The sequence below is a fragment of the Cervus elaphus genome, chromosome 4 (genome assembly GCF_910594005.1).
Source record: "Cervus elaphus chromosome 4, mCerEla1.1, whole genome shotgun sequence".
Taxonomy (NCBI): Eukaryota; Metazoa; Chordata; class Mammalia; order Artiodactyla; family Cervidae; genus Cervus; species Cervus elaphus.
Window position 1 is genome coordinate 9,937,546 of NC_057818.1, and position 12,655 is coordinate 9,950,200.

The 12,655-nt window shown below is 57.7% G+C and overlaps 1 protein-coding gene and 1 long non-coding RNA gene across 3 annotated transcripts in view; one reads left to right on the forward strand and one right to left on the reverse strand.

Moving 5' to 3' along the window:
* The window catches only part of LOC122691556 (c-Maf inducing protein), a 204,687-nt gene that overhangs the window by 150,885 nt on the left and 41,147 nt on the right, over nt 1–12,655 (forward strand). Inside the window, exons 1-2 of one of the 2 annotated variants that reach the window (XM_043898140.1) lie at nt 2,899–3,054; nt 8,205–8,366. In XM_043898140.1, the coding sequence (XP_043754075.1) occupies nt 3,037–3,054; nt 8,205–8,366 (180 nt within the window). In that variant the 5' untranslated portion in view covers nt 2,899–3,036. Of the gene's footprint in view, nt 1–2,898; nt 3,055–8,204; nt 8,367–12,655 lie in introns of those variants that run through there. The other variant, XM_043898139.1, reaches the window with a different exon arrangement.
* Nucleotides 608–10,671, reverse strand: LOC122691558. Its single transcript, XR_006340440.1, has 3 exons — nt 10,661–10,671; nt 3,381–3,387; nt 608–721 (listed from the first exon to the last, which is right to left on the reverse strand). It is a non-coding gene; the product is annotated as an uncharacterized LOC122691558 (long non-coding RNA).

Consider the following 12,655-nt stretch of genomic DNA (forward strand, 5'->3'; position numbering starts at 1 on the left):
GCAAGCTGGGAGGCATCAGACATCACACGTGTGTCTCTCAGACGTCAAGGTGTGGGCAGGTTCCTTCCTGGCCTCTTGCAGCTTCTGGGGGCTGCCGTGCTGCGGGGTGTCCCTCTGCTGGTGGGAGCCTCGCTCCCGTCCCTGCCCCTGTCCTCACCTGACCTTCTCCCTGTGTGTGTCTTCCCCTGACCTTTTTATGAGGACCCGCCCTGCTCCAGCATGACCTCATCTTCCCTTGATGGCGTCTGAAAAGACCTATTTCCAAAGAAGGTCACAGCCGCAGACACCAGGGGCTAGGACTCGGACATACCACTTGGGGGACATAACCCACGGCACCAGCTGCGTGACCTCAGGCGAGGCATTAACCCCTCCGTGCCCCCTTCCATGTGTCACAGGGACCTAGCGAGTGTGCCTGCCCCCTGGGGAGGAGCGGACGAGGCCCTGGGGTCGGGTTCACGCAGCTCTTAAGTGCAAGCTGCTTCAAAGTGCAGACTCCCAGGCCCCCTGGGAACCTGCCTTTTAACAAGCCCCCCTGCAGGTGGTTCCTGCGTTTGCAGTGGGCAGGGAGGGTTAAGGGTCTGGTGTGGTAGCTGATGATGGCCAACATGTACCACTAGGAACAAAGCTCGTGGCAGTGATGGGATGTCAGCTAAGCTATTTCAGATCCTGAAAGATGATGCTGTTAAAATGCTGCACTCAATATGCCAGCAAATTGAGAAAACTAAGCCGTTTGTAGCTCTCTTTCTGATTCTTAGTCTCCTCCCTTTGACAAATACTGAGAGCACCTTCCATGTGCCCTCAGCGGTTCCAGCCACCACACAGAACAGTGAGGAGACAGACAAGGCCTGACCCTTTCCCCAAGGAGCCAGAGCTGAAAGAGGAGAACAGCCACCTAGAATTTCCCCAATGCAGTCAGTCGGATCCATGGGTTGATTGGATTTTGCCAAGGTGCAGCAGTCCCCAAGAGCTAAGTAGGATGTGGTACCCAGCTGCCAGCCTGGCACCACGACCAGTTCATCGCCTCACCAGCCAGATGCTTGGTTTCCCAGGCAACCAGCCGATGCTCCGGAGATGACAAGCGGGACACTGTGCCCGCGTGTCTGCTGTTTCCTTGGAAGCGGTAATGACTGCAGGGAGACTGCCTCCGGTGGGCACTCGGGGGGCAGAGTGCCAGGATCTCTCTCCCCCCTCTCTCACACAGATTGCCTGACTCCCCAGGCTTCCCAGGCAGATGTCAGCTTGGTGCCCAGCTGCAGCCAGTCTCCAGCTCCCCTGGGCTCAGCTCCTCGACGTGAAGGGCTTCTCGTTTGTTTCAGCAGGAGGCGGCAGCATCCATCGAGGCAGAGAAAGCACTCAGGCGTGCCCCTCAGAGTGGCGTGGCATTCGGGGACTTGGGATCCAAAGCTGGACCTGAGACCCAGCTCCAGCTCTGGCTTTTACCAGTTTCTTGACTTGATCTCTCTCAGCCTCAGTCTTCTTAACTGTAAAAGGGAGCTGATCATGCCGTTCACATGGACATGATCGTCGGTGAGCGGGTGTAGCAGGAATGCCAGTGAGCGGTTGCGGGACATTGTAAAGGTGCTTCGCAGAAGAGGGGCTGATCTATGGGGAGCCCTCCAAAAGCGACGCCGGCTAATGCTCTTGTGCCACTTGTCACAGCCCATTATCCTGCACACTGCGCCCAGGACAGGGGCGGCCAGCACCGCTGGAAACAGGGGCTCTGGTAGGGCGAGAAGGCCATGCCTTCCCCTCAGCCTGCAGGGGAGCACCAGGGCTAGGCTGGAGTCTGACTTTGTGTCTTATCCTCTACTCCCTGCCCCTCCGACTGGAGCCAAAGGCCCCACCCACTCAGTGGGGTCCCGACACCCGTCCTCACAAACCCACGTCCTGGAGAGTGTACCTTGGTTCATCCCTCTGTTGTTGGTCAGTCCAGCAGTAACAGTTCAGTAGCCGTATTGGCTAAGCTGGAGTCTCCGTGGAGTCCGCGGGGGGGCGGCCGAGAGGGTATGCCAGTCTCAGGGTGACGATCTAGACTTGGGCCCAGATGGGCGGTCGGGAGGTGACACACGTGGGCCAGTCACAGACCTGGGTTGCTTCTGAAGGCAAAGGGATGGTGCTTCATGCAGAAAAGATTTAACAGAGGCCATTCTGGAGGGCAAAAGAGAGGGTCAGAAACGCCCCCCCACCCCGATGTCAGGGACCATGCCCACCCCCAGCTCAGAAGCACACTGGCTCGGCAGGGATGCTCGGCCCCCTGGTACAGTCAGCAGGCCCAGTCACTGCGAGTTTGGGAGAAATGAGGCCGTCAGAGGCCTGTCTAGGAATCAGGGAAGCCAAGGAAGTCACCCATGTGGTAGTTCTCCCCAGGAGTGCAGAAGACTTGAGGGGAGAGGCCCCTGTAGGCTTTGGAGGGGAGACCAGTGGAGCCCAGGCAGGCTGGCGGGGTGCTGCTCACACAGCGGCCCTGAGGGATGGCAGGGGCAGCAAGCCCGTGGCTGGTCCTCCGGGGCAGGGGTGGCCGAGGGGACACCTAAGACGGCAGGACAGCCTGCCCGGTAGAACTTTCTGCCGCCCAGAACGCGTCCTCTGTTTGCACCGCCCAGTGTGGCCCCCGCCAGCCCCGTGCGGCCGTGGAGATACTGAATGCCCAGCTGTGTTAACTTTTAAATTTGTTTCAGACACTTTCGAAAGCTGATGGCTTTCGAGCTGGGCAGCACAGCTTCGGGACGTCCCCTGGCACGAAAAAAGTTGTAGAAGCCAGCCCCGCTCCAGCCTGGCTCCTCCCCCTAGCCCCCGAGCGCCCCGGGCTGCCTCCCCTTTAATGACGGGCGGGGGAGCATGCGTGCTCGCGTGAGCCCAGCCTCGGAGGCTGCGGCAAGCGCCGGAGCGGCCGCCCCGTCACCGGGAGGCGTGCTCCCAGCCCCTTCTGAGTCACGCCGAGGGGCGCCTCCCCGGTGACAGCTCGTCTCCCGCGAAGGCGCCGGCAGGCTCCGCTCTCCCAGGCCGGAGGAGCCGGGCGTCGCGTTTGCTGGAGAGATGGCGGAGGTTGCCCAGGTAACGCCCCCTCCCTGATAAGCAGAGGGCGAGGACTGCAGTGGAGCTGCGGGCTCCGTGGTCTGGGGAGCTGCCGGGAGCCTTCCTCAGCCCTGCCTGCTCTGGGTCACTCACCGTCCGGACTCGGGCGATGAGAATTAGAGCTTCTGTTCAGCCAGGAGCAGGGCTGAGTGTGTGTACATATCAGCCTCTCACCGGCTGGGCACGGCAAGTTTCTGGTAGTGGTCGCTGTCAGCGCACGCTGCAGACGAGGCAGCCGGGTGTCAGTAACAGACGGTAAGCTCCGGGAGCACCAAGGTCTGCCTGCCTTGCTCCCCACGGGCAACCTTAGCACTTAACTCCGTGCTTGGCAGACCGTACTAGATGGTGCCCAGCAGTATTGCTGGCTGGTTGGAAACATGGATAACGCTTGGCTGGAGAGGATGCATGGGTGGATGAATGGAGGAGTGGATAGGTGAACGGGTAGATGAAGCAGAGCTCAGATCTGAAGTCTGCTGATTGCAAAGCCTGCACTCCTGGTCGCGAAGCCCTACTGCCTCTGACTTTGATACCCTCCACCTGCATGGGTGGGGATTTTTTTTTTTCTTATATACCTTAATTGAGGTGTAATGTACATGGCATAAGATTCAAAAATTCACCTATTGTGAGTGAGTGATTCAGGAATAGTAAATTTATAGCTGTGCAGCCATCACAATGCAGGTTTAGAATATTTCCATCATCTGCAAGACGTCCTCATATCTGTTTGCAGTTCTAATCCCTGTTGCCACCTCCCAACCCCAGGCACTTTCTGTCTCTATAAATTTGCCTCTTTCTAGACATTTCATGTAAAAGGAGTCCTCCAGTATGTCTGTTGTGTCTGTCTTCTTTCACTTAGCACATTGGTGAGGTTCTTCTGTGTTGTAACACATATGAGCCGTTCCATCCTTTCTACTGCCAACTACTATACCATTGTCCAGGGAGACCACTTCTTGCATCTCCATTCATCAGCTAGTGGACATCTGGGTTGAACAGTGCTGCTCTGCACGTTCATGTGTGTGTCTTTATGTAGAGTCTGTTTCTATTTCTCTTGAGTAGGTTTCTAGGAACAGACTTGCTAGGTCATATGATAAATTTATGTTTAACGACTTGAGAAACTGTCTAGCTGTTTTCCAATGGTGCTGTACTGATGCAGTGCACAAGGGTCCCGTTGAATCCACACCCTCGCAGCACGCGGTGGGACCTCTTGGTTCCCTCCATCCTGATGGGTGCGGAGTGGCGTCTCTCTACGGTCGGAGCCCGCGTCTCCCCGATGGCCTCTCAGCTTGAGCTGCACATGCTCTGACTTCTCGGCTGGGTGGGCTTTTGACCCTTTCCAGCCTCTGGGTTAGCAAACTTTTTCTTGAAAGGGCCAGGTGGCAAATGTTTGGGGCTCTGCAGGCTGCATATGAGCCTGTGGCATATTCTTTTCTTTCTTTTTTTTTCTCCCCAACCCTTAAAAAAAAAAAATGAGACCATTCTTGGCTTCCTTGCACAGAAACAAGCAGGGAGGCAGCTCCAAGGCTCCTGTCAAAGCAATCCCTTGGCCCATGCACTCGGGACATGTCAGGAGGTTGCCCACCCCTCTGGTGAAGCGAGCTCGGTGGAGGGGTCCCCACGCAGCAGAGCCGAGGGCCTGGCTGCGGGGAGCCTGGGAGTCTGGGTTCCAGAGACGGCCCCAGCCCAGTCCCGCCATGATTCATCACCACATGAGCTCATCAGACTGGCTCCTGGGATGAAACGTGCCATTTTGTCACCCAAGGCGGAGCGACCAGGCCCCTGATCCTGCCTCCGCCCTGCGGCTGTGCCCTGCCAGGGCTCAGAGCCCCTTCCGGGAACCGGCTGCCTGTCCACACCCTGTAACCACGGCTGTCACAGCCGCCCTGCCCACGGCTGCGCCCACGGCCCCCAGAGCCCAGGAACGTGTCCCAGGCCCCGAACCACTCCTGATGGCCTTCCTGACCGTGTCTCTAGTGAACCATCTGCGCTGGCCCTAATCGGTGTGATGAGACAGTTCTCTGGTCCCTCAGAGCCGGTTCGTACTTGTGAATCTGCCCCCTTTCTAGCCGTGTGACCTGGTGTGAGTCATGTCGCCTCCTGGCTGCAGTAGCCACGTGTGACAAGGGGCTACCAGAGCCCAAGGTGGAAGCGGCAGGCCCTCGCTTCTCGGCCTCTCCCTCCCTGAAGGCTGCTCCCTGTAAGCCTGGAGACCCGCCCAGGGACGTGTCTACAGGAGCACCCTGGCCTGGGCACAGGGCAGCCAGGAGCCCAGGAAGCTGGTGGGTAGCAGCCACTGGTGGGGCCCTCGGGTGAGTTGGCTCCAGGGTGTGATCTGCCCTGGCCGTCTCGTCCCCGCGGGGGTAGCAGTGCCAGCTGTCTGGTCCTAACGCTTCACGACATCCTGGCGACTTGCTGCCCGCTCTTCCCAGCCCCACTCCCTACCTGCTCTCCTGCATTCTCCATCACCTGCCAGTAAATAAAGCATCTGCCCCCGGGTCCTTGTCTGAGGCTCTGCTCCCGGGGCTCCTGGCAGGTCTCCGGCTCCTGGGGCCAGCGGGAGGATGGCACAAGCTGACTCCTGGGAGAGCCCTGTCAGCCCTTGTCAGCCCCTGGGAACTTCCAGCGGGGACGCCTCTCAGGCAGGGGCCCGTGGGAAAGCTGTCGTCCCCCCCGGTCCGTCGAGGGGGGCTGTGTCTGTGAGCCCGAGGCTGGGCGTGCCTGGGAGGGGGCTCATGGGAAACTCTGCAGGGGCTGGGGGCACCCAGAGGGCCCTCTCCCTGGGCTTGTGTCCCGGAGTCTCAGCGACATCCAGGTGTGGGTACCCGGGGACGGAGGGACCATGCTCACGTCCACCAACCCCCATGGGCCAAGTCTAAAGGAGAGCTGGCTGAAACAGCGTTCACCGAAGATTAATGATGGCTATTTCTAGGTGGTGGGATCTCTGAGGCCCTTTTTTCATTGATCCTTTCCTCTGTGTTTTTCAGCACAGTTTACATTTCTCACAGTGAGCATGCCCCGTTTTCACAAAAAGAATGAAGTCATTATTCTCTCCAAAATAAATAACCTACAGCTGATTAGAAGAGAGGGCACTTAAAGCCGAGACCGTAGGCCCATCTAGAATATACCAGGGGAAGACCTGCCTGTGCGTCCTTGTGGTTTTCTTTGGGGCTTAATATACGGCAAGTTTCTGCAACCATCTCATGGTCATTTAAAAAAGTAAGCGATTCTCTGGTCACAGAGCTGACCCGCAACGTCCAGCACTCAAAGGAGCATTCATCTTCAGGGCTGGGTCAGGTTCTTGCCTTGCAAAGTGTTTCTGCTGCCTGAGATTTCGGGCGCTGTGTGTCTGCTCGGACCTGGCCACGCTCCTGGCTGACAGTCGCTGGGACTGAGGCTGGTTACCGTCCCAGGGAAGCCTCGGGAAGCTGGGTGCACCTCGTCATGAGAGAATAGGGTTTGGTGAATACTGCCAGTCACCGTCATCCCCATCAACGGTGTATGTACTGTTCAATAAACACCACCCCCCCCACCACCACCACACACACAGAGAAGTTGCCATGGTTTCTTCTGGCCCTGGTAGGATCTAAGATGATTGACAAGTAAATGTCTCCACTCTGTTCAGTACCCCACTTGAGGAAAACTGTCTTCACGGCAGCAGCTGGGGGTGTAGAGTTGAGGGAGGTGGGGGAGGTGGAGGGTGTGTGGAGAGGGGGAGGGAAGGAGACAGATTTACATGAGAGGGCTGGGATGAAGACTGGGAAGTCCTCTCAGGTGTGAGTTCACCCAGTGGGGGATGGCGGTGCTGATGGGAGTGATTAGCAAGGAAGAGGCTCCAGAACACCATGGAGTGTGAGGGGGGAGAAGAAAACGGGAGAAAGAACATTAGAATGCTGTAATGTCTGGATCACAGTGGCTTGTAAGTTTCATCCCTTTCTAGTTTCTCGGGAGACCAGCTGAGTATCTGAGTTCCCTCTTTGTTCCTTGATTGTGCTTCTTGGACTGTGCTTCTGAGCACAGCTTCGTCCAGAGAGGGGACCACGCGGGTCCAGGGTTTGTAAGGCTTACACAATGGACGAGGCCACAGGCCGTTTTCATGCATAATTTACAGAAGCGGAAACCGAGGCTTAGGAGGTGGAATGCTTTATGGGAAGAACCGTGTCTGTCTGATTCCACAGTTCTGCCTGGGGGTTTCCACCACGATGCCTCCCTCAGCACCCTGAGCTACTTGGTCCGATGTGGACTTTGTCCCCCAGATGTTCCGTTCTAGGCCTTGGGGTCCAAGACCCTTCATCCTTCTTAATTCAGAAACCCAGTGGTCGGGGGGACGCTGGAGGACTGCGAGCTCCTCTCTGGGCCTCAGGGGCCTCGCCGCCTCCTCCCCTCGTTCAGACTTTGGCTTGGAGGCTGTGACGTGTCACCCAGCTGGCTGCTGGCTCCGTGACTTTAAAATTAGGTTTTCCCCAGGGAGTGGGGCACTTAATGAAGGAGTTTATCCAGTTAGAAAGAGAGGCTCCCAGGCAAGCCGGGCGGCAGCGAGGCAGGCAGCTGCTGGGACCGCGGCCTTCGGAGAGGGCTTCTGTTTCCATGATGTCAGAGGGCGGAACCAGCCCGGCCCCTGCTCCAGCCGCTCCCCAGCTCTGGGTGCAGAGGCGAGAAGGCCCTGTCTTACTCCCCACGTGCAGTCTGAGGACCACTCTGGGCTCAGTCCCTGCCTGGCTGGAGCTGAATTCCAGGCCCCGAGCCTGTCTGTCTGGTTTCCCAGCTGCTCACACTCTCCAGGCGGCCTCGAAGGACCAGGGTGAGCAGAAACATTGCCTCCAACACAAAGAAAGTACCTTCCTGCTCTGATTGCATTAGAATACTTGGGGAACGAGTTTGGCACAAGATGCAGTTTGAAGGATAACTATCTTCCTCCTTTTCAAAAGGTCACTGGAAGCAGGGTAGAAATGACTCTGCTAGTGGTCAGGAGGCCTGGCTGTCTGCAGCCTCAGCCTTCGACTTGGGGCAAGACTCTGTTCTTCCGGGGTGGGATTCTGATGGGGAGGGAGGGAGGCGTCCACCCTGAAGCAGTGGAGTCACCGATCGTGTTGTATATTTCGATCACCCACATGGGTCTCTTTCTGTCTCCCAACCAGAAAAAGATTTACAAATACAAGAAAGTCCTGAGTAATCCGAGCCGTTGGGAGGTCGTCCTGAAGGAAATCCGGACGCTGGTGGACATGGCTCTGACATCCCCTCTGCAGGACGATTCCATCAACCAGGCCCCACTGGAAATCGTCTCAAAACTGCTCTCAGAGGTAAGGCCGCCCCTTGGCCTGATCTGGCTCTGTGCCACCCGCCCCCACCCCAGCCCCCTGCAACACTTTGAAGTTTTATTCCTTTACGGGGTCCTCTGAGCACCACCCTGTGCCAAGCGGCAGATGGATTTCGAGTTTGTGTTGTTTCCCCATCATGGGAGGAGGTGAGTCGTCCCCCAGTGGCACAAGGGAGCTGAGAAGGAGGGCAGGTCGAGGGGAGAGTGGTTGTCACCCCACCGTGCTCCAGGACCTGCTTTGGGACAGGACCTGGCAGGTGCTGGCCTGGACCCGAGCTGGGCTGGCAGCAGTGGTGATGGCAGCTGCTGTCAGAATCCTTTAGTTCATCCCGGGTGGAAGCGCATCTGTGAAGCCCCCAGACCGCCCTTCCTTTACCCCCAGCGCTGGCCGCCTCAATCTCCCCCCACCCCAAGCACTGGGGTTCCGGGCAGAGGTGGCTTCCTGCTCTCCTTGGCACCCACAGCCCACAGCCACACTCTGTTTAGCTCACACAGGGTTTTTGTTTTTGTTTTTGTTTTTTCAGTGGGTTTTGTCATACATTGATATGAATCAGCCATAGAGTTACACGTATTCCCCATCCCGATCCCCCCTCCCCCCTCCCTCTCCACCCGATTCCTCTGGGTCTTCCCAGTGCACCAGGCCCGAGCACTTGTCTCATGCATCCCACCTGGGCTGGTGATCTGTTTCACCATCGATAATATACATGCTGTTCTTTCGAAACATCCCACCCTCACCTTCTCCCACAGAGTTCAAAAGTCTGTTCTGTACTTCTGTGTCTCTTTTTCTGTTTTGCATATAGGGTTATCGTTACCATCTTTCTAAATTCCATATATATGTGTTAGTATGCTGTAATGTTCTTTATCTTTCTGGCTTACTTCACTCTGTATAATGGGCTCCAGTTTCATCCATCTCATTAGAACTGATTCAAATGAATTCTTTTTTAACGGCTGAGTAATATTCCATGGCATGGTGTATATGTACCACAGCTTCCTTATCCATTCATCTGCTGATGGGCATCTAGGTTGCTTCCATGTCCTGGCTATTATAAACAGTCGCACAGGGTTTTAAAAATCGAGAGGCTTCACCACAAAGCAGGACTTTGCAGGTTCTCTTTAGAAACAATCAGAACGCCTAGCAGCAGTTGGCAGCTGGCTGCTTAGCGCCACCCAGCTGAGCCTCCGGCTTCGCCAGGCAGCCCCAGGCTGTGAGCATGTGCCATGTGCCTGGCGCGGCCCCTGGCTCCTGGATAAAGGCGGTCTCCTCCCTCTTGGGGCAGGAAAGACAGCGGGACGTGAGGCTTGATCTTAGTCGGCTGGGCTGCTCGATGGAGGGCGAGGGGCGCCCGGGAGCGTCTCACCATTTCCTCTGTCCCAGTGCTATTCTGAGCGCTTCACAGAGGTCAATACTGCCCTCATTCATTTGCTCCCTGGCCCCCAAGGGACCCTGGGGTTGATGACTCCTGGTCTCAGCTATGCATGGCCACCAGAGTGGTCTCTCTCTCCCTCTCCCCTAGGAGTGGCCCCGGTTCCCTGGGTGGCTCCTCCACCCCCTCTCAGACCCCGCACAAAGTCCCTGCTACCTACAAACTCCGCCCTGTCACAGACGCAGGCTGGTTGCTGCCCATTGGTTCAGAAGACTGGCCCAGGCCTTCCACATCTGCTGAAGAGAGAGGGTCCCGCACCCTGGGGGGAGGTGGGGGCGGGCAGTGAGAGGTGCACAGCAGAGATGGCTGTGGGCAGAGGGCGTGACCATTCTCAGGTGGGAGACCAGCCTCGTCCCATGGGAGCATCAAGACTCCGGCTCTGAAACGGATCACAGTCATGGTCTGGGACTTGAGGCCGGCCGCCGTCAGCCCAGCCTCGAGTCCAGCTCCCAGCCTGAGCGGGTGGGGCTGGCCAGCAGGCCTGGGCTGGTTTCTCATGGGAGACAGCAGAGCAGCTCATCCTCAGGATGCACCTCTCATGTGCCAGGCGGGCGCCAGGCACACAGCATTCCCCGAGAGAAGGGCCTCACTGCCTCCATTTCACAGATGGGGAAACCGAGGCCCAGCGACACCGTGTGACCTGCCGAGTAAGCCGTGGGGCTGGAAATTCCACCCCGAAGGGCGGCCTGGCCCCCACCACACAGTCACTCTGACCACTTTGTTGGCCCCACCAGTCTCGGCCACCATCTCTAAGTCTAAGTCAGGCTCGTGGTCAGCACGGTGGGGACAGCGGCAGGTGACTCCATGGCCAGCCTCTGCTGGGACTTCCTGCCCATCTCAGATGTGGTTTCACGTGGCCACAGGGTCACGGACTTCACATCACTTCTCAGGCTTTAGATCAAGGGACTCAAAGTCATCTGATCCCAAGTGCTAGGATAGAGAGACGAAGGCATTTAAAGAAACAAAAATGGAAGAAGCTTGTATCTGCCCTGCACCTGCTGGGTGTCAGGCAGGCAGGGGGCCCATATTGTCCCCGAAGTACTGAGGAGTGCAGCCGTTGGCAAGGGACAGAGCCGGGGCTGCAGCCCAGGCGGCGTCCCCTCCAGTGAGATTCACACTTCTGCCAGTGACCCTGAGGTTCTCTGAGCATGTGCCCTGTGAGGATCAGGGTGGCAGGCATTTGCCCCAGCCCCTTTACATTTCTCCCCGGGACCCTGCTTGGGAAGCACACGGAATCGCAAATGGAGGCTCTGTGGGGTTAGGTCGGCTGCCCAGGGTCACTTGGATGAGGGGTGGGCAGGACCCAGGCCCAGGTCTGCCCCACTGCGAGGCTGATGGGGTGTTACCTGAACTGGTGGAGACTTTGGTGAGTCAGGGACCAGGCCCCTAGGGCAGCAGGGTGGGGAGTCGGCAAGTCATGGTTCTACCCTCAGGAGCTCACGGGCCTTACACAGGGAGCTAGGTCTCTCAGTGGGCTGACCTAAGATTAGCTCCCGTTTCCTAGTTAGGGATTGGGTGTCCTCAAGTGTATACAGAGCCTGGCTCTGTGCCTGATATGCGGGGACCAGTTGATAAATGCTCACATTTCTGTCATGGTGGGAGATGGCTATGAACTTGACCTTCAGCACCGTCAGCTGGATACGTAGAGGGGATGGCTGGAAAAGCAAGCGCTCCCCACTCCTTGCCCTTTTTTGTTTAGAGCATATGGACTAGATTCTTTGTTCTCTTTACTCAAGTTGCTGCCCAAGCCTCCTCCTCCTAAGAGGCTCCAGGCATCATCACCAAATTGGCCTAAAAGTGGGCAGGATCCTGAGAAGGGAGAAGGAGGACAGGCCTGTGAAAGCCAGCTTCCCCCGCCTCCCGGGCTTTTGTTAGGTTGAATGTGTGGAGGGGCCACTCCGTGTGGCATGCAAGTGTCCCCTCCAACGCAGTGGCTGTTAGTGAGCGCTCCCCACCCAGGGTCAGGAGGGGCCTCAGTGGAGAGAAGGCTCCCTGAGAAGGGCACGGGCTGTCACCGGCGGCGGGGACCAAAGAGACACACCCGTGCCTGCTGGAGACTCTCGCTGGAACCGTGCGTGGGGCGGCGAGGCCCGGTGGTCCCTTCAGTGCGCCCACGGCAGCCCGAAAGGGGAACTGGCCCTCGTGTGGCCCGAGGCCCCAGCTCAGTGGTGGGAGGTGGGAGCTCAGGGACAGGGCAGACGGGGGTCACAGCCCCCCTCCACCCCGTCATCCCTGCCGCTGGGCGAGCCTCTGGCTGTAGAACTTGTCACAGGTGCAGGAAGCGGGTGGAAGGAGTGTAGCGGAGCCCTGACACAGCGCCTGAGGCGTGGTGAGCAGAGCAGCGAAAGCCAGGCTTTTTACCTGCCCTTGGCTGAGAAACGGCTGGCGGCTAAAAATCTGCCATCCGCGGCTGCTCAGACTCCACCCACATCCACAGAAAGAAAAGGTGTTAGAGTCCAAGCAGTGTCCCGCCCCCCCCCCCCACATGGTCTGGACCCTGAGCACATGGGTCAGGCGGTCGCCGTGGGAACCGGGATATTCCTGGCGCTCACCCCGCCTCCCTCGGGTGGCCAGCTGCCTGGACCAAAGCAGAAGGATAGCTCCTTCGCTTTTCCTTTGCTTTGGCTGGTGTAAACGTGTTGGATACCAGACACTCCTTAAAACCTGTTCAGCCCGTGGGGCTCCTTCCAGAATCCAGGGACCGTGTCAGTCTTGCCATTTACTGCCCAGTGAGGAGTTTGCATTATGAACACCTGTTGGAGAGAAAGAGTCGACACCAGTGAAAGTCTGCATCCACCGAGACGCTCAGAGCAGAACACACCAGGATGCTAGCGAAACAGACGAGGCT